This window comes from Pocillopora damicornis, chromosome 11 (genome assembly GCF_964200805.1).
Source record: "Pocillopora damicornis chromosome 11, jaPocDami1.2, whole genome shotgun sequence".
Classification (NCBI taxonomy): Eukaryota; Metazoa; Cnidaria; class Anthozoa; order Scleractinia; family Pocilloporidae; genus Pocillopora; species Pocillopora damicornis.
In genome coordinates, this window is record NC_142680.1 from 8,508,229 (window position 1) to 8,534,437 (window position 26,209).

General features: G+C 35.9%; 1 protein-coding gene and 3 long non-coding RNA genes across 7 annotated transcripts in view; 1 reads left to right on the forward strand and 3 right to left on the reverse strand.

The window, feature by feature from the left end:
• The window catches only part of LOC149037310 (uncharacterized), a 3,275-nt gene extending 626 nt beyond the window's left edge, over positions 1-2,649 (reverse strand). The window contains exons 1-2 of the long non-coding RNA XR_016181142.1: positions 523-2,649; positions 1-333 (exon numbers count right to left, since the gene is read on the reverse strand). The exon at positions 1-333 is cut by the window's left edge and continues 626 nt beyond it. This is a non-coding gene — a long non-coding RNA (uncharacterized LOC149037310). The remainder of the gene's footprint in view (positions 334-522) is intronic.
• LOC149037309 (uncharacterized) overlaps positions 1-19,054 on the forward strand; it is a 20,707-nt gene extending 1,653 nt beyond the window's left edge. Inside the window, exons 2-3 of one of the 3 annotated variants that reach the window (XR_016181139.1) lie at positions 13,615-14,081; positions 14,385-19,054. This is a non-coding gene — a long non-coding RNA (uncharacterized LOC149037309). The remainder of the gene's footprint in view (positions 1-13,614; positions 14,082-14,384) is intronic. The other 2 variants (XR_016181140.1, XR_016181141.1) reach the window with 2 other exon arrangements.
• The window catches only part of LOC149037305 (uncharacterized), an 87,539-nt gene that overhangs the window by 48,286 nt on the left and 13,044 nt on the right, over positions 1-26,209 (reverse strand). The window lies entirely within an intron of this gene.
• Positions 16,651-20,727, reverse strand: LOC149037311 (angiopoietin-related protein 7-like). Of its 2 annotated transcripts, none has more exons than XM_089187593.1 (4): positions 20,534-20,727; positions 19,516-19,692; positions 17,778-18,158; positions 16,651-17,441 (listed from the first exon to the last, which is right to left on the reverse strand). In XM_089187593.1, the coding sequence occupies exons 1-4, from the start codon at positions 20,556-20,558 to the stop codon at positions 17,155-17,157; spliced, it is 870 nt and encodes a 289-aa protein (XP_089043719.1). In that variant the 5' UTR covers positions 20,559-20,727; the 3' UTR covers positions 16,651-17,154. The 2 variants fall into 2 exon arrangements, with proteins under 2 accessions (XP_089043719.1, XP_089043720.1); XM_089187594.1 differs by having other exon boundaries at positions 17,778-18,229.

Below are 26,209 nucleotides of genomic sequence, written 5' to 3' on the forward strand. Positions count from 1 at the left end.
AACACGCTGAACAAGAGGAAAAATCATAATCATAGTTTGTCTAGTTGCTCTTAAGATTAACTGACGCTTTCATCATTTAACTATAAATTCCATTATTGAATTCAATGAAATACCCACATTGTCATTCTACACTATCGCAGTTCTCACGAACTCGCAGTCTTCAAACAAAGCAAGGTCGAACGGCTCTCCGCAGTTCTCTTGAACTTGGAGTCTTTAAACAAAGCAAGGTCGGCCGGCTCTTAAAAGTTGTTGTTGTCCAGTTAAGAATTTCGTCTGTCACTGCCAGGAAAGTGATATTTCTGTTCCACCAAATCGTTCATTTTCCCTGCCAAACTTTGAGAATGGAAAGAGCGATATCAAAATACATTTTGCACAATTTTAACCGCGTCTGACCACAATTCGGTCATTACTGACCAACGACTGGCTATGACATTGAGCATCTAAGTTATCTTGGCTTTCGTCTTCTACATTTTCGATAAACTTAAAGCGTAAGATCTGTCTTTGGTCATAAGAATTTCTTACTTTTCCCAAACTGAAAGCAAAAGAGATCTGTTTGTTGTTTCTTATCGTAAATATACGTTACGAAGGCACATAGAGCAACATGAGACGCACTTTTCTTGTACGGAGTGGGAAGAAGGGGCTCTAAAGGGTAATACGATAAGTGAAGCCAGTGCACTTGGCATTTGATAGAGACCCATCAGTCTCGGCAAAACCATACCATCATACGTTTTCTGATTTTCTAAATTTTCTTTCTGCTTCGTAGTCTTCTTTATCTTTTTCGGTCGTCACCTAAAACAAACAAGACTTTTTCTGTAGTATTTTTGGATAACACTGCATCCAACAACCGCGGCAATCGAATACGAGTAGGTTATTACATCTGGGTCTTTGATATAACATTTGTAGACTGTATATAATTGGATTGTAAATGTAAATTGTATTTTCTTGAAATTTCTGGCAACCTTAATCACGGTGATGTACATACGCGAACTCCTGATAACATACCAAGGAACGTTATAAAACTTCCTACAAGGTTATGTAATCAATATGTACTTCTGCCAGAGTAGCTGTGTTATGGGCTTGTAATGAGATGTTCTAGAATGCATTTTTCAAGTATATAAGGACTCAGTCATCTAGGAGTAGTTAGTAGCTGTTGTCGACAAAGACCGACTGTCTGGGACGTTCTAGTGAGAAATCTACTGTGATAAACTTCGAAGACTTAGCATTTCGAGGAGATTTGAAGACATTGAGTTTGTGCCAGTGGTAAACTAAGTCTGTAGTGGCTAAAAGTAATTTCTTTCAAGGGTAATTGTAGTATTTTCGATCGGAGTCGCAACTTGATAATAATCATTACGCGTTGTTTGATGAAATAGTTGGGTTTGTAGAAGTGAGGTGTGCCTTCTGCCGCTTAGACTATACTGCAACATTTTTGTAACCATAGAACTTTCATGATGTATTGGAGGTATTTTGCAGAGTTATTGAATATTTCATTCGTAGCCTCTTTGAACTTTCCAGATCTCGGCTCGCGTCATTAAATGATGAATACTAAACACTTTTACAGAGCTGATTACTAAATGACGACGAGTAAGGTTTCTTTAGATCGACTCAACAGCGGACATATCTTTAGAATCAAAACGTGGGGTTCCTAATAGAGCTTATGACATTCGCTTACTGGCGCCGAGGTCAAGACATGCTGTTTAAATCATTTAGTTGGGAATCAATGGGTGTTTTTTCATAAGTGTGCGAGCTAATTGAATCGGTGAAATAATTGGCGGCCGTGTTTTCACGTCGCCAGATAAAATTATAATAGTAAATTCGTACGAGCAATTTGAGAGGAATACGCACGCAAACAAATCAATTTGTAGTTATAACGGGACTTAAATGCATACTGTAATCAAATATGGCACAACACTCTGTATTTCCAAACTTGAAAGAAATTAAATTCTCCTCGAAAGGTAGGCTGGTGGATAATTTTAGGAAGAGAAGCTTCAGAGATCTGGAGACGCATGATTATTGACCTAGTTTTTAAAGCGAGTGACTGAAATAGACCGCCTGCTCTGTTTCTAATTTGACAGCTTAATCAGATTACTTTCAGTAAATTCTTTTTCACTAGGCAACATAAGTTGCATAATGATTCAGTTAGTGGCTTGAACTTAACTCCAATTAAATTTTACTTTACTAACTCCATTAATATCAGGTAAAGTTGGAAGAGCGACCGGTCTTACAATATTTCCAGTTGTCATATGCAAACCACAAGAAAAATCGTTCGCTAATGCTTATTTTCCTCAAGAAAAAATTTGTAATCCCAACTGAATGTAAACAAATGAGATATCTTTGAAGGATTGTATTTTCTTTGCAATGTCATAGTTACTCGTGCAACTGACAAAAGGAAATCAATCATTTGTGGGCCAGGAACGTATTATCCAAGACTACTCTAAGATATTTAACAATTGAAATTATCTTCATTTAGCCTTGTTTATGACTTTTAAGACTACGGGGAAACGAGGCCTTAATTATATATCATTTCAGATTCCGGCATATCGAAGATTAAACACTTTTTCATCAGTTAATCACGGATCCGTGCCCCCAGTGTCAACATTAACTGAATAGATAGTTATTGCTTTCTTGTCGATTACAACAATTTACTGCATCAACAGGTATTTATTTACACAGCAATATTTACAGTTAATATATACCTCACAAGTGAATAGTGCTTTTCGTGCGCGCTGAGTGGTTAAGCTGGAAGTGAATAGCAAGTACTTTTCAACTCAGAGCAGCCGATGAGACAAAGTCGCGCGTCAAGAGTTTATTTCTAACCATTTTTTGGTTTGTTGAAAAAAAATGACCCAATCTTTTGGTATCTCCGAGGAATATAATAAGACAACTATCTACCTCAGTTTCGTTGAAATGATGGATATTTAACTCTCCAGTATATTAAAGATTATAACCTACACATTAATTTTCGCGCAATTCTATTAGCTACTTTACGTCACGTCATGCAAATTACGGGCATTTATCACGCAATGTTCCTTGACTATGTCTATATTTGTCCTCTGATTATATTCAGCTCAAGGGTTTCCCTTTTTGTCTTTATTACTTTAAATGATAGAAAAAACGAAGTAATTTTCTTGAGTCCAGTGATAGTGATATGAAAATTTAAGTAAAAAAAATACAATATTTAATTTTAAAACCGTACAGTTTAAGAATTTTAATAGTTTTCAACTCAAATGTGGCTGCAAATTTTCCTTCACATATCGGTACTAATACATTTTCGTTTGACATAGTTTTGTCAAAATTCGTCCACTGTTTATTACACGTACTGGGTAATGCGATACCTTCATTTGGTCTCATTTTGATTGAAAACGTTTTCATTCTCTGTGCCCTAGCATCAGTTCATTTAACCAAAAACGCGACACAGCAATTTCTAGAATATTTTAGGAACAGCAGTACTCTAATCTCGGTGTCATTTGCATTCAATTTTCTCGATGCTATATGGCCAGAATGAAAATTATGTGAATAAGATTTTTAATATTTCTTGAGTCAACAATAATGTTTTCGTAGGCAGAGAGTTCTAAAAGATTATTGACTTGTAGTAAGTAGATTTGCAACAGAGTTCCAGTCTCAAGAGCGTCGAACCTCATAGGTCAGTTTCCTGCATAATTTGCATTTGCATACATACTTCTGAAATATTTTTGGATAGAGACCGGTTCCATTAGACAGTTCAGACAGACAGTTCCATTAGACCATATATGGGTCAGTAGTAGATATCTTATCTTGTTCAAATTTCTAACTTGCAGCAGCATCGCATCAGAAGGAATACATCATTCAGAAATCATATATTTCATAAATTTTGATACTCAGGGAAATCCAGAGCGTGCGCTCAGGCCACAATTAGCGGATTAGCAACATCCTCCCTTGTTTCATCACATTCCTGACACTTAATCCTTATTTAGGAATTCATTTCACGAACTCAAGTGGCTTATCATTTTACGCGTAGAGAGAAAACAGCCAACTCTTCTCGTATTTTACTTCCTGTTGAATTTCAGTTATATATGGATTTGCTTTTTTTAAAATTATTTTTTGTTAAGTTTACTGTCAAAGAATGGTGTTCCTGGCTTGACAGTCCTGAGCACGCTGCATAAAAAGAAACTTTAGAAAATTTTACAAAGCTTTTAAAGTATATGTATTCCGAAAATAACAAACGTTTTAACAAGTATGTTTCAGCGGGCACACCAAAGCCTCCAAACACAAAATTGACTGTGTTTTTTACCAGCCTCTGTCTACCACGAACATCGAAACAAACTGGACTTTCATTTTTCGCTTTCATTAATTAGCCGTCTCATCGTTCTTTCGAAAGGTGTGCAGAAAATGAAGGGAAAAATGAGAAGGTATGTTCTCTTGTCTGTAAATCAAATTTTCAACCCTTGAAATTTTTTAAGTATATCGACAAAGAATTCCATAAGAGATTAATAAGAACATTTCTTACTTTGGGACATACTTGTTTTGTCACTCTATTCACACGAAAGTATTCAGCAAGAGTTATCTGGCTCAATATGCTGCAAATAATTTTGAAACATGATAACTAATACTTTCACGCAAATGAGTGGTTACACCATGCCCCGAAGTAGACCTCGATACTTTAACGTGTTCGTCAGATCAAGTGAAAGATCTTCACTGTAAATATCAAATTGAAAACCATTGAAGGCCTAGAAATCCTCGAGCATGGGAGAAGGTCTGCGAAAAGTGGATATATAGATGTAGAAATAATGTAAAGCAGTCTTTATTTTTTCACAAATTATAAACTCCCATTTTAAAGGTACCTTTTGTGATTTAATCTTTGATAGCATTGAAATAGCAAAGCTTAAAAGATCATAAGAAAAGATTAAAACTAAAGTATTTAGAACAAAACATATATAAACTCTATCTTATGGCATGTAGCGTTCCATTGGAATTCTTCTGAATTAACTTTTGGGGTAATGATGAGATTCTCTTCCTGAATTCATGTTTGGTAAAATTTTCTTTGTGTTATCGTAGACAGATCTTATTAAGTCTACAAATAATTAAACATCTCTGATACAAACTGGCTATATCATATTTTCTTTACAACAAAAAAGTCGTCGAGTCTATGATGCCGTTATTAAACTTATTTGCTTATTCTAAAAATCTGAACATCTTGAATTAAAGAGATTGAAAAAAATAATCGGTGTTTTCTTGTCGCAAAATCACTTCTTGATTTTTCTAAAACAGCATTGATTAAGCAGATGCACATATCATATATGTTGACTTCAAGCCACGCACATAAATTCCACTGGTCTAATTTTCATTTCAGTTGATGTCGGAGCGCTTCTCTCGACACTGGTAGAATCTAAGTTTCCCCAGTGGATAGCAGCCAAGGTTTCTTTTCCGCAACGTGGATAAATACCATCGAGATTTGAATGAACAGTACTTTAAGCGTTTCTCCTCTATTTTGAGCACAATCAGTAAGAACCTCATCCCAGGCACCAAAAATGAGATGTCTGAGAGGACCGTGGGAATCAGAGGAAACGGTGGCATCTGTTTCAAAACAGAACAAAAGAAGTGCGCATAATTCAAGAGTCCGTATAATGTCTTTATGGCTTCAAACTTGTTGTTTTGCGCGAAAAAAAAACAAACAAACAAACCAAAAAAAAGGAATAAAGGAAATAAGAAAATAAGTAAAATAACGTTAGCAAAAAGGTTTGTTATGTGGCGTTCGGACCTTACTCTTACTGTCATTACCGACCGAGTAAGAACCAATCAGACCATGCGGGTCTACCCCTGGATTAACCTGCTACTTAATAATACCAATATTGGACCAAGTGGGGTAAAATACCAAGATTTAGATGAGACATAAGTAATATATAAAAATCGAACTATGAATGCTGAGAAAATGGTTTACTTACTTATGATATTGCCAAGGTATCGCTTGTACTTAACTGTCTCGGTCCCAATCCCAAACCAGCCATACTCAGGGTAAACAGTTTTGTCAGTTTTTACTCCTAGATCTACTCGAAGTTTGTTTTTTGTCTTATTTCGGGTCAGGCAGTTTATCTTGTCCAGTCCAATTCAAAATTCACCGACCAAGTTACTGAAACCATGTTTGGGGTCATCCCAGGTGCGGTTAAAATCGATTGAGCCATCCATTCTCTTCTGGATCACTGTCTATCCCCCACCGGCTATAGCTTGGCCACAATATTCATGAAAGGCGCCTGAACCGTCTGAGTCGATTGTGTAAACATTGTTGACCCTTCAACCAGATTTGTACAGCTCAACGCAGTTCTTAGCTATTGAAGATAAAATAAAGGTGTTCGATGGTATGGGAATGCACCTGACGAAAAATGCGCAAAAAATTTCTATCTTGGAAAGAAGAGGATAGAACCTACATTTCCATAGATTTTTTATCTTATTTATCGTATCAAATTAAATGGTACGAACACAAAAGTTTATTGACGTGCTCTGAAGAAGTACACTGATTATTAGCGAAAGGAGTGGTACTTGATTGATTCAATATAATCCGTATAATTTTTTTTTGTCATTTCAACAGTCACAACCTTTGAATATTAAAGGTATTCAAGTAACGCACGGTGCCTATTTACCATATCACATCCATCAAGCGTAAATGGAATAACTTTTTAATCAGATATTGCTTAATGAGCCCATGAAATTTGTTGTACTAAAAGTTTTCAAATTCAAATGACCAGAAGTCAATTCTGCACCCAATCGCCAAAACAAAACAAAAAAACATCACTAGGCAATATGCAGCGAGATTTCAATATCTACATAAAATTTCGAATCCAAGAAAAGATTAAGGCAACAAGGAATAATACTTAAGAGAGAGAAACTGCTTTGTCTTTGAGTTCCAGCTCATCGACAACCGAAAACGTTGTCACAGTATAAGTGAACCGGGTGAAGGAAGTGGTGATCGAAGACAGCCTTCGTTTATAAAAACCTGAACTCAATTTCACGCTCTGAGCGTACGAATTACGACTTACCAACGTACCGAGACGATTATTTCCTTCGACGTTTAAAACTTCAATCTTATCCAGAAGCGGTCAGATTCCCGTAGCTTTTTATGCGTTTTCTATTCCTTAAAAAAATTCTGAATCAAACTGCCAACTGATTCCACGTGGAGTGACTTTAATTGAGCGTCATTGCTACGAAGTACCGATACTGATAAAGCCAAATTGAGCCTGTGAAATTGTCAATCTTTTAATTCGGGTTCGGTGACGATTATTTGTCCTTTTACATTACTTTGGCGATAAGTTTTCGGTAGGAGCGGTCAATTTTCACTCCGTTGGGCGATTGATTGTAGGCTACTTGACTGAACGATCAATGTGAAGAAACTTTGATAATTCAGAACACTTGCTTGGCCTAACTGAAGGGCAGACAGTCCCCAATTCTACCGGAGATCTGCATCAACTGAATTTTGACCTTGATGAAAAAACGGAATTTCTCATGTCTCCCTGGGCTCAGGGAATGTACCATTCATACGCTTCACATGAAAATATTACGATATATGAAGGAATTTATCAACGTGGCGATTTTATGTTTCGACTTTATCTTTTTAGCCAGATCAACATTCAAATTTTTCGAGAAAACACCGCCGCCAAAACTTTGAGGAACAAAATGAGTGCATGACTTCTTTGGACAGACGAGAAAAGGAGGCAGAGAGCAATATTGAATGAAAGAAGAAGAAGGCACCTGAAGCCTGTTTCTTTAGCGAAATTCTGCAAGAGAATCCTCAAATCTAACTGTACCAAACAAACATCACCCTTTGCCGTTCCCGCACGAAAAAAAGAGCAGCGATTTCAGGACCCTAGCCATCAGCATGTATTCAGAATCAACATGAACGCAAGTAAACTTTAAAGGAATAAAGGAATGGGAAGGACTTAAATCTTAGGCCGAACGAAATTCGACGAATCAGCCAAATATCATATGCGAATGGTTCGCATGATACTTGTTATATAGGGATGTCATTTTCAAGAACTTATTTCAATGCGACACTTTATCTTCCCACACTTTAATTAAAACATAAAATATTTTCATTGATTAGACATTGAATAGCCGTACCAAAGCTAGTAGAAATTTAAACTGAAATTACAGACTCCGAGAAGATATAATCAATCACACGATTGAACGGTGGAACTGGAAAATGGAATTGCGCTGAGCTCGGAAAATGAAAATTATAGGACCTTATAGGCCACCACGAGCGCAAAAGTTCGACTGTGTCAGACGATCTGACTATTCTTTATTCAAACCACCATCGAAAGACATTCCAAAACGTTTAGAGGTCCGCTTCTGTTTCTTATGATTGATAACACAGAGTGGACTTTTCGAAAGTTTTTGCTGTTTGCAAGATTAAGAGTTGCATGGGTTAGAAATTAGGTTTAAATGACATAGATATTAAAAATATCCCATATTTGAAAAAGTAAGCTTTGGATCTAAGTACTGACTCAATTTTCGACGAAAGTTTCTTTAGGATGCGACTGATTGTCAAGACTGATTGGACTCAACCTTCTGCCGAGTTATTAGTAGCTGACAGAGTTGTGTGCGCGCATGTTCTATACATCAATGATTTTCCAAGTTATGGGAGTCAGGTACTTCCGTTTTCGCTAGCAACAATAACTGTATTATTTTTTTCGACAATGACCCTCAAGAGTGATCCGTTAAATTGATTACTGTTTCAGCGAAATCCTTGGTTAGTCATGTCCAGAAACTTTCTAAACGCAGTTAAAATTGTACAAATATACTTTAGGATTCATCGTAAAGTTTCCACTGTTAAACGCAAATGTGGGAAACTTAAACGGATATCAACAACTTTTTTAGTCCGACCTTTGTTCGAGGACGTGCGAGTTCGTGAGAACTGCGTACAGCGTTCAGAGAGAATTTGTGATTGTTTTCGACTTCAATAATGGGATTTATGATTAAATGGTTAAAATGGCGCTGATCTTTCATATACTGGAATCCGAAACGATAAATTATTAAGACTTGGTTTCATGTAGTCTGGCTTAAGAGCCACGAAATTAGGCTTAATGATGATATTTATGGCTATTTTAAAGAACCATTATTCATCACACTAGAAGCCTAAGAGTGATAACTTTAATTTTATCAATTGCATGAACAACCATGAATATTGAAATGGAAATACTTTTCTTCTAATACAGTAACTTAATACAATGGGCAGGAGAGACACAATTGTCCATTCAATCTATAATGACCCTAAGATCCTGGATGAAATTGCTCTAGGGGAATTTTTTATTCCTAAACGTCGGAGCAGACACCACTCTTCCGTGGAAATGAAAGACGAGATTCTTAACTTGATTCGACTCACTTTCATGGACACACTCTGGAACATGTCACGGCCCGAGGAAAAAATCAGCCATCTCTCTTAATTTACAGTCGGTTTTCAAATGTCCTCCACGGAAGCCTTCTGTGTGATTAAAAAGGACTGTGTGCAGTTCGAGCTTGACAGAGTAAATAGGGAAAGAAGAGAATAGACTCACATGTGCACTCAGTGATATGATGCGACTGCCGAAATAACCATGCATTCAACTTTTGAATGAAGTAGCGTTACAAAGGGCTGCTTTAGATAAGAGAAATATCAGTGAAGAAGAGAAATATCAGTAAAACTGTAAAACTTTAATAGCAATAGACAATTAAATATTGTAGTTGTGAAAGCAATTACAAATGAAATAGGAGACATATATAATGTGTACCAAGGCAAAACGGCAAAACAAAAAAATTGAACGCTTTAATGGAGAACCTAAACTTCGAATAAGGGTTTTTCCATCTACACAACAGTTCTCTTTAATTTTCAATGCATTGCCAAGGAAGACAGATGAAGAGAATTACAATAATTGATCAAAGAGAAGAAATTTGTATTGATATTACAATATTTTCTTCCAAATCAATTTAGACTGAAAAGTAAGATATTAGCAGGGAGAAATTATTTTCAGATCATGAATTAAGAGTGAACGGGCTGACTAATTTCAAGACCCAAAGAGAGCGTAACAATCTCGTGTAAAAAATTGACCTGAAGACTGTTCTTAAATTTAAAATACATCATTACTTCAAATGAATGTTTATTCGGCTAGAAAGCCTCTGAAAAGGTAATAATTAAACGGAATGCTTAACTAAGGGGACTTTTCACTAGGATTAACATCACCGATGAATTGAAAGAGCTGAATTGAAATGATTGAAAATTTAAAATGTTTAGTTTGCCACTATATTTTACTTTCAAAACAGCACTAACCTGGTAATTCAACGTTCAACTAAAAAGGCCTTAGATCTAAGCAGATAGTTGCTTCTTATGCCCAGATGAGAAATTAAAGGAAATAATTTTAGTTATAAGTTTTTTCTAGACTACCTATTTACGTGTTATATTTACGTGTAACAGCAAGTTTGTAGGACTGGTTTCATTTCTGGTTAATATCCATTAATCATAATACAACTCTTAATGACTAGGTAGCTTTGTGCCAAATTTTTGAAAATTCATCTCAGCCGAAGATCCGACTTTAAACTTATGGGCATAATGTTTGTTCACTATCTTCTATTTGCGATTTTGCGATGTCATTGTTCATTGAAACATCAGAGGGAATTTTTGCAGAAGAGTCCAAACTGCTAACCTTTCAATGTAAGATCTTTCATTGGAAGTTCATGCTGTGCTATGTTGGCGGTGCTATTTTCATAAGAAGCGCAAAAATTATGCTCGTTTCTCCAAATTATGCCAAAAGTTATGCTAACATAATCTATAGGGGCTTTTGATTGTTTTAAACGTAAGGGGTACTACCGTATTTTCTGCTGGAGACTCACAGAGCCTGATGTTGGCACATGTCTCTAAGCGGGCGTAAGATGTTTAACTGATGGACACTCAAGATGGAATGTTTGCAAAATGCTTCGAACGAATTTTAAAGTGGCGTATTTGATGAATTTGGTCCGTTCCTTGACTGGACCAGGAGGAACATAACTCTGTCGCCGCCCTTTTCTTTATTTTTTATTTTAATCATAGCCATTATTGGTGCATATGCAGCTTCATTTTTCACTGATTATTCTGTACAGTTGTAGTCGGACAGTGTAATCGGACAGTGTAATCGGACAGTATAATCGAACAGTGTAATCGGACAGTATAATCGGACAGTTGGCTGAAATCGGACACCTTTAATCGGACAGTTGAAGCAACCAATCATGCTAAGTCTACTCTGCTAATCCACCAATCACAGAAATGATCACAATAACCATAGCAACGACTATTTATCCAAAGAAAAATTATGGCATTACCAAAATGGCGGAATTTTAAACAAAAGGCATTATCGCCACTGGAGATATTTGTTCTACGTGTATTTGTTTTTTCGGAAATTGAAATGGTTATGATTAATTGGTATCAGACCTTCTTGTCGTCCAATTCTGTCTGTAATTATACGAGTGATTACTGATTACAGACCGAATTGGACTCCACGCGGTCCTATTACCGCTATAAATCAAAAGTATAACAAAATTCTCGAATTAACTATTTTTTTCCTTTTTGTAAACGTATAACAGGACCTCGCGTCGTCTAATTCTATCTGTAATAATACTCGTGATTAACAAATCGGACTCTCCCTTCGTGGTCGTCCGATTTTATCAATCATTGGTATGGTTACGGACGGAATTGGACTCCACTCGGTCCTAGTATCGTTATTAACAAATACTTTCTTCCAGGCGGCATAAGAACGGAACATGTTTCTAATTTTTTCAGTATTGCACTTTAATAGATAGGTTAAAGAAAATCGATAAGAAATACGGAAAATTGCGAGGCCCCTTTTAGAAACTGATCGTTTGTTATTAACACATTGCAGTTACGTTTAATTATGGATCATCTTTGATACCCGATTTATTCGATGGAATGGATCTCATGGATTTTCTTTTTGGTTTTTTTTTTTCAATTTTCAAAAAAAGGATTTACGAAGGTGTAGTCTTGAACGGCGGTCTCTTTCTGTTCATTATTCGTACACATGAACACCTCTTTTAGTTGAACGGTCTACACGTCGAAGTAAAATATAAGGAGATTAAAATAGCACAGGGAAAGCTCTTGTAAGCTTCTTGTTTGTAGGTGTTTCGATAACTGGTCCAACTATTGTTTGGAAAATTATATATTGGAATGAAATGAAAAATCGCCAAATTTTGCTCTGTCTTTTGTGTCTGAGATCCATGATTATGAAACTAGAAGCACATATTTGCAGCACCTGAACACTTGCACCTTCAGGATAAACGTAAAGAGATTCTGTCCAATAGTTATAGGATGCTACTATTGAAATGATATTCCTATGTCAATGCGAGAGAAGCCCACTAGAAAATTTTTAAAAGTGCAGTTTTTATGTGTTATTTCACTCAGTATTTATCAATGTCTTCCTTTGACCACGTAATATTAATATGTTGTTAAAAGTATGATTTCCTTTCCCTCTCTTAGATATGAATTGCTTTCGTTTTATTGCATGAAAAAATGTTATTTGGCGTAAAGGGCATCTAATAAGCTTGCTTTATTATGCCCATCTCCATTTTTTGTTTTATTTTGTTGTAATTATTCAAAGGTTGTGATTTTTTAAATAAAGGAGATGATGATGCATGTGTTTTCGACATATGAAACTGGGACTATGACTACTTCAAAAGACTTTACTACATGCCATATAGGTACAGGCAGGTGTTGTAAAAAAAGTTTGCTTAGCTTTTTCATTAGTACACATTTTTTTTTCTAAGAACCTCGTTTGTCCAGCCTGTGCTGAATTCTAATTTTTCAACCAAATTTTTTTTTTTTAAATATTATTAGTTCTCTTAGTATCAGTTAATATTCTTGTAATTAAGATAATTACATCAAATCTTGCAGATGTATGGCAGATTATTTTTTCTCTGAACCTCCTAACATTTTACCATTTGAAGAGACTGGTATTGGCTATAAAAGTGCAGTAAAATTAAAGGTTTTTGTGCAACCTATGCATCGAGTTTTTGTTATAAATTTTGTATCCTTCTCAAAACTAGTTTATCAGAATAAGAATGAGTTACCGGGAACAAGTAAGGCTTTCATGATGATAGTTTCCAGATTTGAAAAAAAGTCACTGCCTACTAAAATCCTCAGTTCCTTTGCCTTGATAGCCCAACCTCATCAAACTATTACCAAAAGGAGTGATTAGCAAATTATTGATACAGGCAATCCTGTTAGCTTATAATTACTATGGTCATGGCATTTCAAACACGGTGTATATGCCATAAGTTTTCCATTTCCCTGACTAATTACTTTGTAATGGTGTTTATATGTTGAGGAAATGGTTGGGTTGAAATATAATACAAAGACATAGATAATTTTATTACAGAGACTTGCCAGTAGATAGTTTTATTACAGTTTTTATTCAGTGTAACGTAGGGCTGGAAAATAAACTAATAAGAGCTCCGCTAATTAATAATACAGATCACAGCGAGTCAATCAAGTAGCGCTCCTTTCGCTGAATAATCAATGTAAGCTACAAAGTACGTTAATGAACTTTTGTGTTCATACCATTTAATTTGATACGATAAATAAGATAAAAGATCTATAATAAAGTAGGTTCCGTCTTCTTCTTTCCATGATAGAAATTTTACACATTCTTCGTTAGGTGCAAATCCATACCCACCCCTCGTTCGAGACATTCCCACACCATCGAACACCTTTGTTTTATCTTCAAAAGTGCTGAGCTGTACAAATCCGGTCAAAGGGTCAGCGGTGTTTACCCGATCGACCCAGATGGTTTAGGTGCCTTTAATGTGTATTGTGACCAAATTACAGCCGTTGGGGGATGGACAGTGATCCAGGAAAGAATGGATGGCAAGTTAACTGCACTCAGGATGACTACAAACATGGCTTCGGTACTTGGTCGGTGAATTTTGGCTCGGACTGGACAAGATAAACCGCCTGACCCGAAGCAAGACAACAACAACAACAAAAAAAGCTTCGAGTAGATTTAGGAGTAAAAACTGGCAAAACTGTTACCTTGAGTATGGCTGGTTTGGGACTGGGACCGAAACAGCTAACTACCGGCTATACCTTGGCACTATCATAAGTAACATTGCTTCTCTCTCACCTAAATCTCGATGTTTTACTCTTCTTGGTCGAATAATGGTATTATTAAGTAGCAGGGTAGTCCTGAGGTAGACCCACACGTTCTGATTGGTTTTTACTTGGTCGGGAGTTTGGTCTGAGTGCCACATAACAAACTTGTTACTTCTTACTAGCCTTATTTTATTTGTTTATTCATTTATTTATTTTATTTCATTTTTTGGGGGAAAACAACAAGTTGGAAGCTATAAAGACATTATACGGACCCTAGAATTATGCGGATTTCTTTCTTTCTGTTTTGAAACAGATGCTTCTGTGTCCTCTGATTCACTCGCTCCACGCAGAGATTATTCAATTTCTTTCACGAAGTCACAGTGCCGTTTTCCTTCACATCGAAAATTTGCCTGGACTGGAGTGATATAGTCCAGTTTGTTTGGATGTATGTGATACGCAGAGGCTGGTAGAAAACACAGTCAGTTTTGTGTTTAGAGGCTTTGGTTTGCCTACTGAATTGCGTATGTTAAAACTTTTTGTTGTTTTTAGAATATATATATACTTTTAAAGCTTTATATAATTTTCTTGCATGCTTGAGGACAGTTTTTCCAGAAGGTACAATATTCTGTGACAGTAAACTTAACGAAAAAGAAGTCAAAACAAAAAGCGAATTAACGTACAAATGAAACAGGTGAAAGAACTTTTTATGCGCTTCAAACTTTTTATGCGCTTCAAACTTTTTATGCGCTTCAAACTTTTTATGCGCTTCAAACTTTTTACAGGCAGCAACGGAATTTCTCTTATATTGAAATAAATTTTCATTAAGCCCACCATGAATGAAGGTCAGGCTTTCAGCCACTCTTATTAGCGCCCATTGTGTCCTAAATAACTTTAAGAGTGTCTGAAAAGATCTCCTCCGTGGTGTCTGGTCAAATGTGTTGAGATTTCATTAAAGCTATTTAACCATTTATCCTCAAGTTTTCAGGAGAATCTTACTATTTGTCGGACCTGAAATAAATTTTTGTGGCAGGGACAGTAAAATACGAGAAGAGTTGGCCGTTTTCTCTCCACCCGTAAAACTGATATGAACCACTTGTGTTTGGGAGTAAGTTCCTAAATTAAGATTAAGTGTCATGAATACGATGAAACAAGGGAAAATGGTGCTAATCCGTTAAACTGGTAAACCCAGCAAAGTCATTGAATATCACGTTTGTTGCCTCGGAGCACGTTCCGGATTTCCCTGAGTATCAAAATGTATGAAATATAAGGATTTCTGATTGATGCATTCCCTCTGATACAATGCTTCGGAAAACTACAAATTTGAAGAAGATAACATATCCACTATTGGCCATATAAGGTGTCATCGAACTGTTTCGGTCTCTATCCAAAAACATTTAAAGAAGTTTGTATACAAATGCAATGTATGCAGGAAACTAACCTATGTGGTATGGCACTCTTGAGAGCGGAACTTCGTCGCAAATCTACTCATTACAAATCAATAAGCTTTCGAAACTCTGCATACGGAAACTTCATCGTTGACCCAAGAAATATTAGGTATGTTATTCACATAATTTCAATTCGGTTCCGATCTCAACGAGAAATTTGAATGCAAATGACACAATTATTAGATAACTGATGTACCTGAAATATTCTGGAAATTTTTGTGTAGTGTTTTTAGTTAAATAAATGCTAAAACACAGAGAATGAAAACGGTGTCAATCAAAATCTGACCGAATGAAGGTATCACATTACTGAGTAATTTCAATTAACCGTGAATGACTTTTGACAAAATTGGGTCAAGCGAAAAAGTGCATTAGTAACGACATGTGAAAGAAAACCTGCAACCACATTGTGGAAAGAGAATGTGGTTATTCTATGTCATGAAATAGAGTATTTATGAAACATCACAGAATTGGTCAATGTGCGAATATCGAATTATGGATGCACGCGAGAAGTTGGAGAGCAGGTACATCAAAGTCTCTAAACACAAAACTGACTGTGTTTTCCACCAGCCTCTGCATACCACAGACATCCAAAGAAACTGGACTGTATCACTCAAGTCCAAGTAAATTTTCGATATGAATGAAAACGGCAATATGACTTTAAGAAATAAATTGAAGAATGTTTCATTAATTAGCTGTCTGAACAGTGTGCAAATAGTTAAGGCTAAACTGATAACGTATGTCTCTTGTCTGTTACTCAACTTTTCAACCCTTGAAATTTTAAGTATATCGGCGAAGAATTCCATGAGACTAATGATAACATTTCCTACTTTGGAACATAATTTTTTTTGTCATTCTGTTTACACGGAAGTAAATAGCAGGAGTTATCGCGCTCACTATGTTGCATAGACATTTGAAACATGTTAAACTAATACTTTTACACAAGTAAGCGGTTACACAAGGCCGGGAAGTGGACCTCGATACCATAACGTATTCGTCAGATCAAGCGAAAGATCCTCACTGCAAATGTCAAATTGGAAACCATTGTAGGCTCAGTATTCCTCGAGCATAGGAGGTCTTCGACAAGTGGATTCCCAAGGCAACTCAATCAATAAAAGTTTTAAGTAGAGGTTGAAATATTGTTAAGCAGTCTTTATTTCTTCACAAATTATAAAGTCACATTTTAAAGGTACCTTTTGTGATCTAATCTTTGATAGCACTGAAATAGCAAAGTTAAAGAATCCTTAGAAAATATAAAAACTATAGTATTAATAACAAAACATATATAAACTCTATCTTATGGCATATAGTGTTCCACAGTATATAGAATTCTCCTGAATTAATTTCGGTGTTACCAAAATATGTTTTTCCCAAAATCATGTTTGGTGACATTTTAATCGTATTATTCTAAACAAATCCCATAAAGTCTGCAAATAATAAAACATTTCTGATACCAACTGATTACGATATATCTTCTTTACAAAAACAGTGTAGTCGAGTCTATGATGCTGTCATTAATCTAATTTGCACTCTAAAAATCTTGAAGTAAAGAGATTGAAAAAAGTAATCGGTGTTTTATTGTCACACAAACCACTTCTTGATATTTGCAAACAGTAGATGCACATTTCAGGTAAGTAGAATTCAAGCCACGCGCATAAATTCCACTGGTCTTATTTTCATTTCAGTTGATGTTGGAGCGCTTCCCTTGGCACTTCTCTCTAAGTATCCCCAGTGGATAGCGGCCAAGGTTTCTTTTCCACAACGTGGATAAATACCATTAAGATTTGACGAAACAGCACATTGGGTAATACTGCTGTCATACCACCAGCCTCCTCCTATTTGTTGAGCACAACCAGCAGGAACCTTATCCCAGGTACCAAAAACGAAACCTTTATGAGGACCGAGTGAATCATTGGAAACAGTGGCATCTGTTTCAAAGTAGAACAAAAAAAAATCCGCATAACTTAAGGGTTCGTATAGTGTCTTTGCAATTTAAAAACGGTTGTTTTCCGTTTAAAAAATAAAAAAAAAATAAAAAATAAACAAACAAATAAAATATGGTTAGTAAGAAGTCTCTTATATGGCACTCAGACCAAACTCTAGACCGAGTAAGAACCAATCAGAACATGCAGGTCTACCTCAGGGCTACCCTGCTACTTAATAATACCATTATTCGACTACGTGGAGTTTTAGATCGAGATTTTGACGAGAGAGAAGTAACGTATAAAGATCGAGCGATGAATGCTAAAAAACGGTCTACTTACCTATGATTTTGCCAAGGTCTAGCCAGTACTTAGCTGTCTCGGTCCCAATCCCAAACCAGCCATACTCAGAGTGAACAGTCTTGCCAGTTTTTACTCCTAGATCTACTCGAAGCTTGTTCTCTGTCTTGTTTTGTGTCAGGCGGTTTATCTTGTCTAGTCCGAGCCAAAATTCACCGACCAAGTTACCGAAGCCATGCTTGTAATCATCCCAGCTGCGGTTAAAATCGACAGAGCCATCCATTCTCTTCTGGATCACCGTCCATCCCCCACCGGTTGTAGTTTGGTCACAGTATACATTAAAGGCGCCTGAACCATCCGGGTCGATTGTGTAAACACCGCTGACCCTTTGACCAGATTTGTACAGCTCAGCGCAGTTCTTAGCTATTGAAGATAAAATAAACGTGTCCGATGGCGCGAGAATGTCTAAAACGAGGGTGGGTATAGATTTGCACCTGACGAAAAATGTACAAAAAATTTATATCTTGGAAAGAAAAAGACGGAACCTACATTTTTCGTAAATCTTTTATCTTATTTGTCGTGTAAAATAAAATGGTATGAACATGAAAGTTTATTATCGTACTTTGTAGACGAACACTGATTATAAGCGAAAGAAGTGGTACTTGATCCACTCATTATAATCTGTATTATTTTTTATCTTTCTTCCCTTCACTTCAAGAATCACAATCTTTGATTAATTACAACAAAATAGAGAAAATTGGAGATAGGCATAGTAAAGCAAGCTAATTAGATGACCTTTACGCCAAATAACATTTTTTTTTCATACAATAGAACAAAAGCAATTGATATATGAGAGGGAATAGGAATCACACTTTTAACAACAAATATATCAATAGTCCATAGTGAAAGGAAGACGTTAATAAATAATAAGAAAAGTAATACATAAAAACTGCTCTTTAAAAAATGTTTTCTAGTGGGCTTTTCCCGCACTGATATAGGAATATCATTTCAATAGTAGCATTCGATAACTGTTGCACAGAATCTCCTTATATTTATTCTGAAGGTGCAAGTGTTCGGGTGCTGCAACTTTATACTTATAGTGTCATAATCACGGATCTCAGACACAAAAGACGAGAAAAATTGGGCGATTTTTCATCTACAATATGATCGTAAAATAGTTGACACGCACTTATTAACTTTAGCCTCCAACTCTCGTTAATTTTGATTACGTATCAAGCAAATTAATGAGGATAAAAACGACGATAAAGGACAAAAATAGAACGGACATAAAAAAATAAAAAAAATAAAAAAAAAAAAAAAAATATATATATATATATATATATATATATATATATATATATATATATATATATTATTCACGTTTGTCAAACACACAGAGACAATACTGTCGTACACATTCTGGAACGAACACCTTCATTCCTCGGTTCCTCCCCCCCGAATCGGCTCCAAACCGAACAATATACTGTTTCTTATTCTAATACACTGTTTGTTGCTTCTTTCTGAGGAAGTTACTGCAAGTATTTCAAAGTGTTATCCTTTTCTTTTTTTCCTTTCCATGTTTAGCTACATTGCTTTTTAAAAGAGTATTGCAAAGGATAAGAACTACGAAGAGAAAACTGTATATTTTAGAATTGCAAAGTTACTCCTTTGAAACATAAATTGGATTCATCATTCTGCAGAATTAGTCTCCCGTAATATAAGTAACGATTTAGAGAAGATGGAATGATAAATACGAGCAAACGAAGGATATCTTACTTACATCTCAACGATGTTCTGTTCTTTGCGAGAATGTTAACCTCAAATCGAACTTGGGTGACTTCCTTCATTATTTCTTCCAGGCAAACTGCAGTGTTCTTTTGGCAATCTATTGGCAATGCGCGCATTGATGGTAGAATTTGAAAAGCAAAAAAAAGTGCCAGAAACAGTAGAGCAGAACCTGAAGAGAAGAAGTCATCGAGCGTTATGAGGTCACTTCATCTACGATATGTTATGCAGTCACATTTCCGAATGAATTTCTGACAACAAACGAAAAGAAATTATGGGGTCCTTTTGATTGGGAAATCTGGATTTAGTTTTTGATATCCAGATCTTGGATTTTGCGACAAAGCATGAAGTAAAAAACCAGATTTTAAATCTCAAAAACCCGTTTCTTACAGGGGATTATCATTATTATAAGTTATCCAACTAATGATATCACGAAATTCCTTCTTTTGCGTTCTTTTAAAAGACGAGTGCTATCTTTTAATCCCATAAAGCATTTTCTATTTTTAAATTATTTTATCAGTCATTTTATTCCAACATATGATTGTCCAAACAATAGTTGGACAAGAAATTGAAACACCTACAAACAAGAAGCTTGCAAGAGCTACCCTGCGCTATTTTAACCCGCGAACAAGGCGATCGAGTTTTTTAAGTGAAATTGTTCAGGGCTCGTTGAAAAAGAAAGTTATAGGTTACCACGAGCGTGAATATGGACTGTTTCAGATAACTGACTTTACTTCATTTATCACACCACGACTGAAAGATTTCAAAACCTTTGGAGTTCGACTATTGTTCCCTGTGATCGAGCGCACTGACTGGGTTTTAAGAGTTGTTGGTGTTGGCTATAATAGGAGTCGCATACAAACCCCAAAGGTTAGAAGGAGGTGCAAACTTTAGCCTCTTCATTTTCAATAGCTTCAAAACGAAAAATTCCATATTTGGAAAAAAAGAAGCATAGGATATAATCAAGTAAGTTGCTCAAAACTGTGACTTGCATATCGAACAGTATTACATACCTATACCTTGTCGATTGTCCCTCATTTTCTATTCGTCGGGTGTTGTTTGCAGTGTTATTCAGAAAGGCTGCAAAAAGATAAAACCGATTTTATGATAAAGATAGGAAAAAACACTAAGAAACTCTATGGAAAAAGTACAGTGGGAAAGTTTTTCCCAAAAGCACTAGGACCTTACATACTGCTGAGCTCACTTACTTATTTACCCTAACCGCCCGCCTCCTTCGTGCTCTGTTCAAGAACTAATAAAAGTCCGTTCGAATTTGTCTGCTAAATATGCCCACAGAAAACAAAAAGTAGACAAATCCTATTGGCTCAGGCCGTTCCAGGGGTTAACAATTCTGTTACCCCTTAAAATAGAACTAATGCAGCTAACTATATCGAGAATTTACAACGGGTTCGTAACAGGAAATTTCTAGTTTTGGCTCGTCTTTGGTCAGTCTTATTCATAGTTGGCGAGAACTTGTATGTAGTCGTCAACCATATCACTGAAATGTGACATGATTGACGACTACATTATCGTGACAGCTAGTGTTCAGAATTCAGCTGGTCTTCTAGAAATATCTGAGTTTCAGTTTTTTCTGCCTAAACAAGATTTAAAAGAGTGTTTGATGAAGTCTCTTCTGGACCCATCTTTATTTATTGATATGACAGATTTTCCTTCGTGAGATACATGTTTAACAAGGAGTATTGCAAAGCAAATCAAATGGAATTCAGTAATTTATTACATTGGACTCATGATTATAAACAGTAGCTATGTAACTGTTTTATATCCTCTGATATTTGACACTTCATGAGAGCTTAATGGCTTTTTTTATAATCCTAATTCCGTTCCTTAATCATGCAGGCACTCCGGAATGCAGACGAAACAAACAGATTCTTTCAAGCAAAATGGTTGCTATTTCTCAGTTACCAAGATTTATAAAAGGAGTCCTTGGAACAGCATGGTCAAAATTTCAGAGAGTGTTGCCTGAATACGCATATATTTTCACTGTTATGTGGGTAAACGGTTTAGCTACCATTTCGCGCCATTTATGAAAGAAACGAAATGAAGTTAAGGAAGTCTAAAAGCGCGGGGACGAGTACGCTCTTCAATGCACTTAGTGCCAAGTAGTCAGGAATATACTGTAAGGGTTTTTTTTCAAACTTGTTGGTAGTATCAAAAAATATGGTATTGGATGTCGAAGGACAAAAAAAGGAAATGATGTTCGTTCTGTAGATGAAGAAATCTGCGAAACTGAGTATCGTCGTAATTGTGTAAGGGTGTACATGCTCGCTGTACTGGCTCACTACAATCGTGTGATGATTTGTAGCTTGATTTAATCGTAGTCATGGTTCAAAATCATCAAAATTATCATCATAAATGTTGAGAATCTCCCCTTTCCTTTTCTCCGAAGTTTTTAAAGTGAAAAAAACTGGACAGTTGTTAAAAGGCTCAAACTTATCTAATGGGGTGCCGGATGTTTCAACAAAACTTGAGGAGCGTAGTGGTCGACAAGACTCAAAAGGGTTCAGCAAAAGGATCACTAGCTTAACTGAATATGTTGCGTCGTTTTTCGAACAGTTAATATCATTTTCAGCTGCTGGATTTCAAAATCATTTTCAAAGTACAATCTTTTAATTTCAAAACCATATAATTTCAGAATTTTAAAAATTTTCAACACAAACCTATGCAATTTTCTGGTCGTGAATTCGAGTAAACGACGATTCAAGTATGCTGAAACTACTACGTAGTCTCGCATAGAAAGTTTCATTCATTTTTCGCTCCGGAGAAGAAAAATTTCAGTTCTTTGAATACATATTTGGTCTCGAAATATTTCTTGGTCGTTTCTGCCTTTTCATAGTTTTCGAGTAGAACATGATTACTTGGTAAACCCGACACAGTTTTAATTTTTTTTTTTTCCGAGTAAACTATTGTTTACATGCTTTGTTCTAAAATAATTGGTTCATGCTTTAACTGTACTTAACTCAACTCTCATCAACTCTTATCCTTCTCTCGCGCGTGCATCTATAACTCGATATACAATCGCTATCCAATTCCTGAGTGTTTTATAAATACTCTAGTGAGTAGATTTGCGGTGAAGTTCCGTTCTCCAGAGCGCTGTACTTCTAGGTCAGTTTCCTGCTTAAATTTCATTTGCATATATACTTCTTGAAATATATTTAGATAGAGACCTGGACAGTTCCATGAGACCATTCATGGGCCGATGGTAGATATCTTATCTTGTTCAAATCTATAACTTGCCGCAGCATTGTATCAGAAATCATTATATTTTATAAAAAAATTTTTACACTCAGTGAAATCCAGAACGTGCTCCGAGGCCACAAATGTGATATTCAATACCTCTGTTTTGTTTATCAGTTTAACGGATTAGCATCATCTTACACTTGACCCTTATTTAGCATTTCACTCAACGAAAGCAAGTGGCCTATCAGTTTTGCGTGTGGAGAGAAAACGGTGAACTCTTCTCGTATCTTACTGTCCCTACCACAAACAGTTATTTCAGGTCCAACAATAGGCTCTCCTGAAAACTTGTAAAGCTTGAAGGATAAATAGTAAAATAGTTGTAATGAAATCGCAGCACATCTGACTGCAATCTGAAAGAGGAGATCTTCTCAGACACACTTAAAGTTATTTCGGGCACAATGGGCGCCAAGCCCTGACCCTCATTCATGGTGGAATACATGAAAATAAATAGCAAAACACTAGAAATTCTGTCGTTAGTTGTGGAAAGTTATAAGCGAGAAAAGTTCTTTTACAGGTTTCAGTTAGATATTAGTTGTTTTATTATTATTTTTAGTTAAGTTTACTGTCACAGAATAGTGTGCCTCCTGAAAAAACTCTCCCCAAGCATGCTACATTAAAAGAAACTATAGAAAATCACGCAGAGCTTTTAAAGTACGTATAGTACATATATTCTGAAATTACAACATTTTTAACGCATGTATCAGTGGTTTTGTTAATACTAATTGGACTCAACCTTCTGCCGAATTATAAGTAGCTGACAGAGCTGCGTGCGCACATGTTCTATACATCAATGCCTCGTCAAGTCGTGGTTATCGCCAGAGACAATACTAATTGGAGTAATTTTTTCGAGAATCACCGTCATAAGTAGCCCGTTAAATTGATTACTTTTTCAGCGAATCCTTGGAAAGTCATGTTCAGAAAGTTTCCAAACACGCTGAAAATTGCACAAAATATACCTATGGATTTTACCGTAAAGTTTTCACTCTTAAACGCAAGCAAGGGAAACTTATGTTTTTTCGGCAGGATATATGATAGACCTAGCGGGAAAATAGCCAATTTTTTTAAAGCCGACCTTTGTTTGAGGACGTGCGAGTTCGTGAGAATTTCGTAGAGCGTTCAGGCAGAATTTGTGGTTGGTTTCAACTTCAGTTATGGGATTTATTATTTAATGGTGAAAATGGCAATAATCTTTCATATACCGGAATCTGAAATTATTAGGACTTATTTTCATGTAGTCCGGCTTAGGAGCCACGAAATAAGGTTAAATGATGATATTTATAGATATTTTAGAGTATCATTGTCTATCACATCTGAGGCCTAAAAGTGATAAATTTCATTTTACCAGTTGCATGAATAATCATGAATATTTAGCTACCTAATCTTCGGAGCTATGAAACAAAATGAAAATATGATTTTTCCTATTGTTTAAAATGTCGAGCCTCGTAGTATTTGCGAAGTACATCATTGCTCCCCAAGAGCAAGTTCGTGGCAACTGCGTATGGTGAAGAGTAAGAATTTGAGATACGTTACCGATAGAATTCAAGATTAAAGGGAAAAATGTCAGTTAATCCTCAGAGCTATGAAGCAAAACAGAATTACAGTTTTTCTGTTGGCTAGAATGTTGAGGTTAGTAATTTCATAGTAAACCATTGACCCTCAGGAAAAAAAGATTTCCCCTCATCAGATGCACAAAAAGAAATGAAATTGCAAAGCAAATCAGGTTAAATTGAGGAATTCTTTCTGATACATTTATTTCAATAAACAAGAGCAGTGAAACTGTGTTATCCATTGATAAGTTAAACTATTTTTAACCTAGGTTCGGGATGTTTCTAACTCACTAGCATATTTTTGCTAAAGAACTCAAGTGGCTTATCACCTGCGAGCGTAGCGACAGAACAAGTGACTCCTCCTTTTTCGTTCATTCGATGTCAGTCACAAAAGATTCTAATCCGGTTCAAGAAATTTTCCGACTCCCCTGGAACTATTTTGGATCAAAAGGAAATTGGTCAAATTTTTTAGGTACTATATTTCAGTTTGGGGTACGGGGCAAAAACTTAAGTTCTGAAAATCAGAGGTGAAGGAATCACTTGCCGCACCAATTAGTAAAGCAATCTTTCGATAAGTCAGTCAGCTATTCTTTCAGTAAGTCCATCATCAATTTTTTCGCTAAAACATGTGATTGTCTTCCCTTTTACATGCGAGCCGGTGGTCTGAATGAAGAGCGTATGAGGAAATTGAAAATGAAAAACTATTTTCACCAACACTGAGCATAGGGAATTATAGATAGTCGAACCCGGCTATATTTTAAAAGCGGCAAGTACGAAGAATAGAGGAGTGCCCACTAAATGCAGGTTTTACATATATACTGAGAAAACGATAGAAAATTCCAAATTCTGTCATAATCGACCACTTCAAGTGCAAATACGCACTTACAAATATAACTAACCTTGCTTCGAAAGATAACACTGGATTTAAGTGCGCTTAAGAGATTCTTCTTGGCATTAATTCATTAACACGCTCACTGACGCCACAAATGTGTCATTCAATTTGGATAGCATACTAAATATATTTTTCTTGGGTCAAAAATAAATTTTAAGACAGATATTTCTCAGACGGTTGTATCAAAAGATATCAGAAGATAAACATGTATCAGTAATCATTATATCTCAGATAATATCCACGGAAACTCAGCACGTTTACCGACGCCACAAATGTGATATTCAATGTGTCTGTTAGCTTTTTCAGTCTAACGAATTAGCACTATCCTATCTTGTTTGATCGTATTTCTAACTCAACAGAATTCTTTGTTTAGTGACTCACTGTGACAACTTAAGAAGCTTATCGGTTTTACAGGTGGAGAGCAAGCAGCCAGCTCTTCCCTTATTTTACTGTCCCTGCAACTAAAAATATCTTCAGTCTCCCCTAAAAACTCATAAACTTAAAAGATAGATAGTAAAATTGTAAATTCCAGTGTTTTGCAACAAACTAAATATGGGATATTCTTTTACACGTACGAAAGCTATTTTTGGGTACATTGAACACCAATGAAGACTGGTGAAATCTTGACTTTCGTTCAAAATTGACTTAATCATGAATTTAATGAAATTATAGAATACCAGAAATATTGTCGCTAGACCTGGGAAGTTAGAATCTCGTACAGCTTGAAAAAAAATTATTCTACCTGTTTGTGATGTGATTTTTCTTATTTTTAATCTTGTTGTTGTTGCTGTTTTTAATATGGGTAAATATAAATCTGTATTGTTTAGTTAGATTGAGAGAAATATTTTGAAGAGAAATGTCTTCAATCGATAAAGGGGGTAAGTTTTTGAAGAAAGTGTGGTACTGCGTCAGCGGGAGAGTATAGCAGGGTAATACAGTATCATCAACTGAGTTGATGAGGTAAATTGACTACCGTAGCGAGTTTCAAAGCT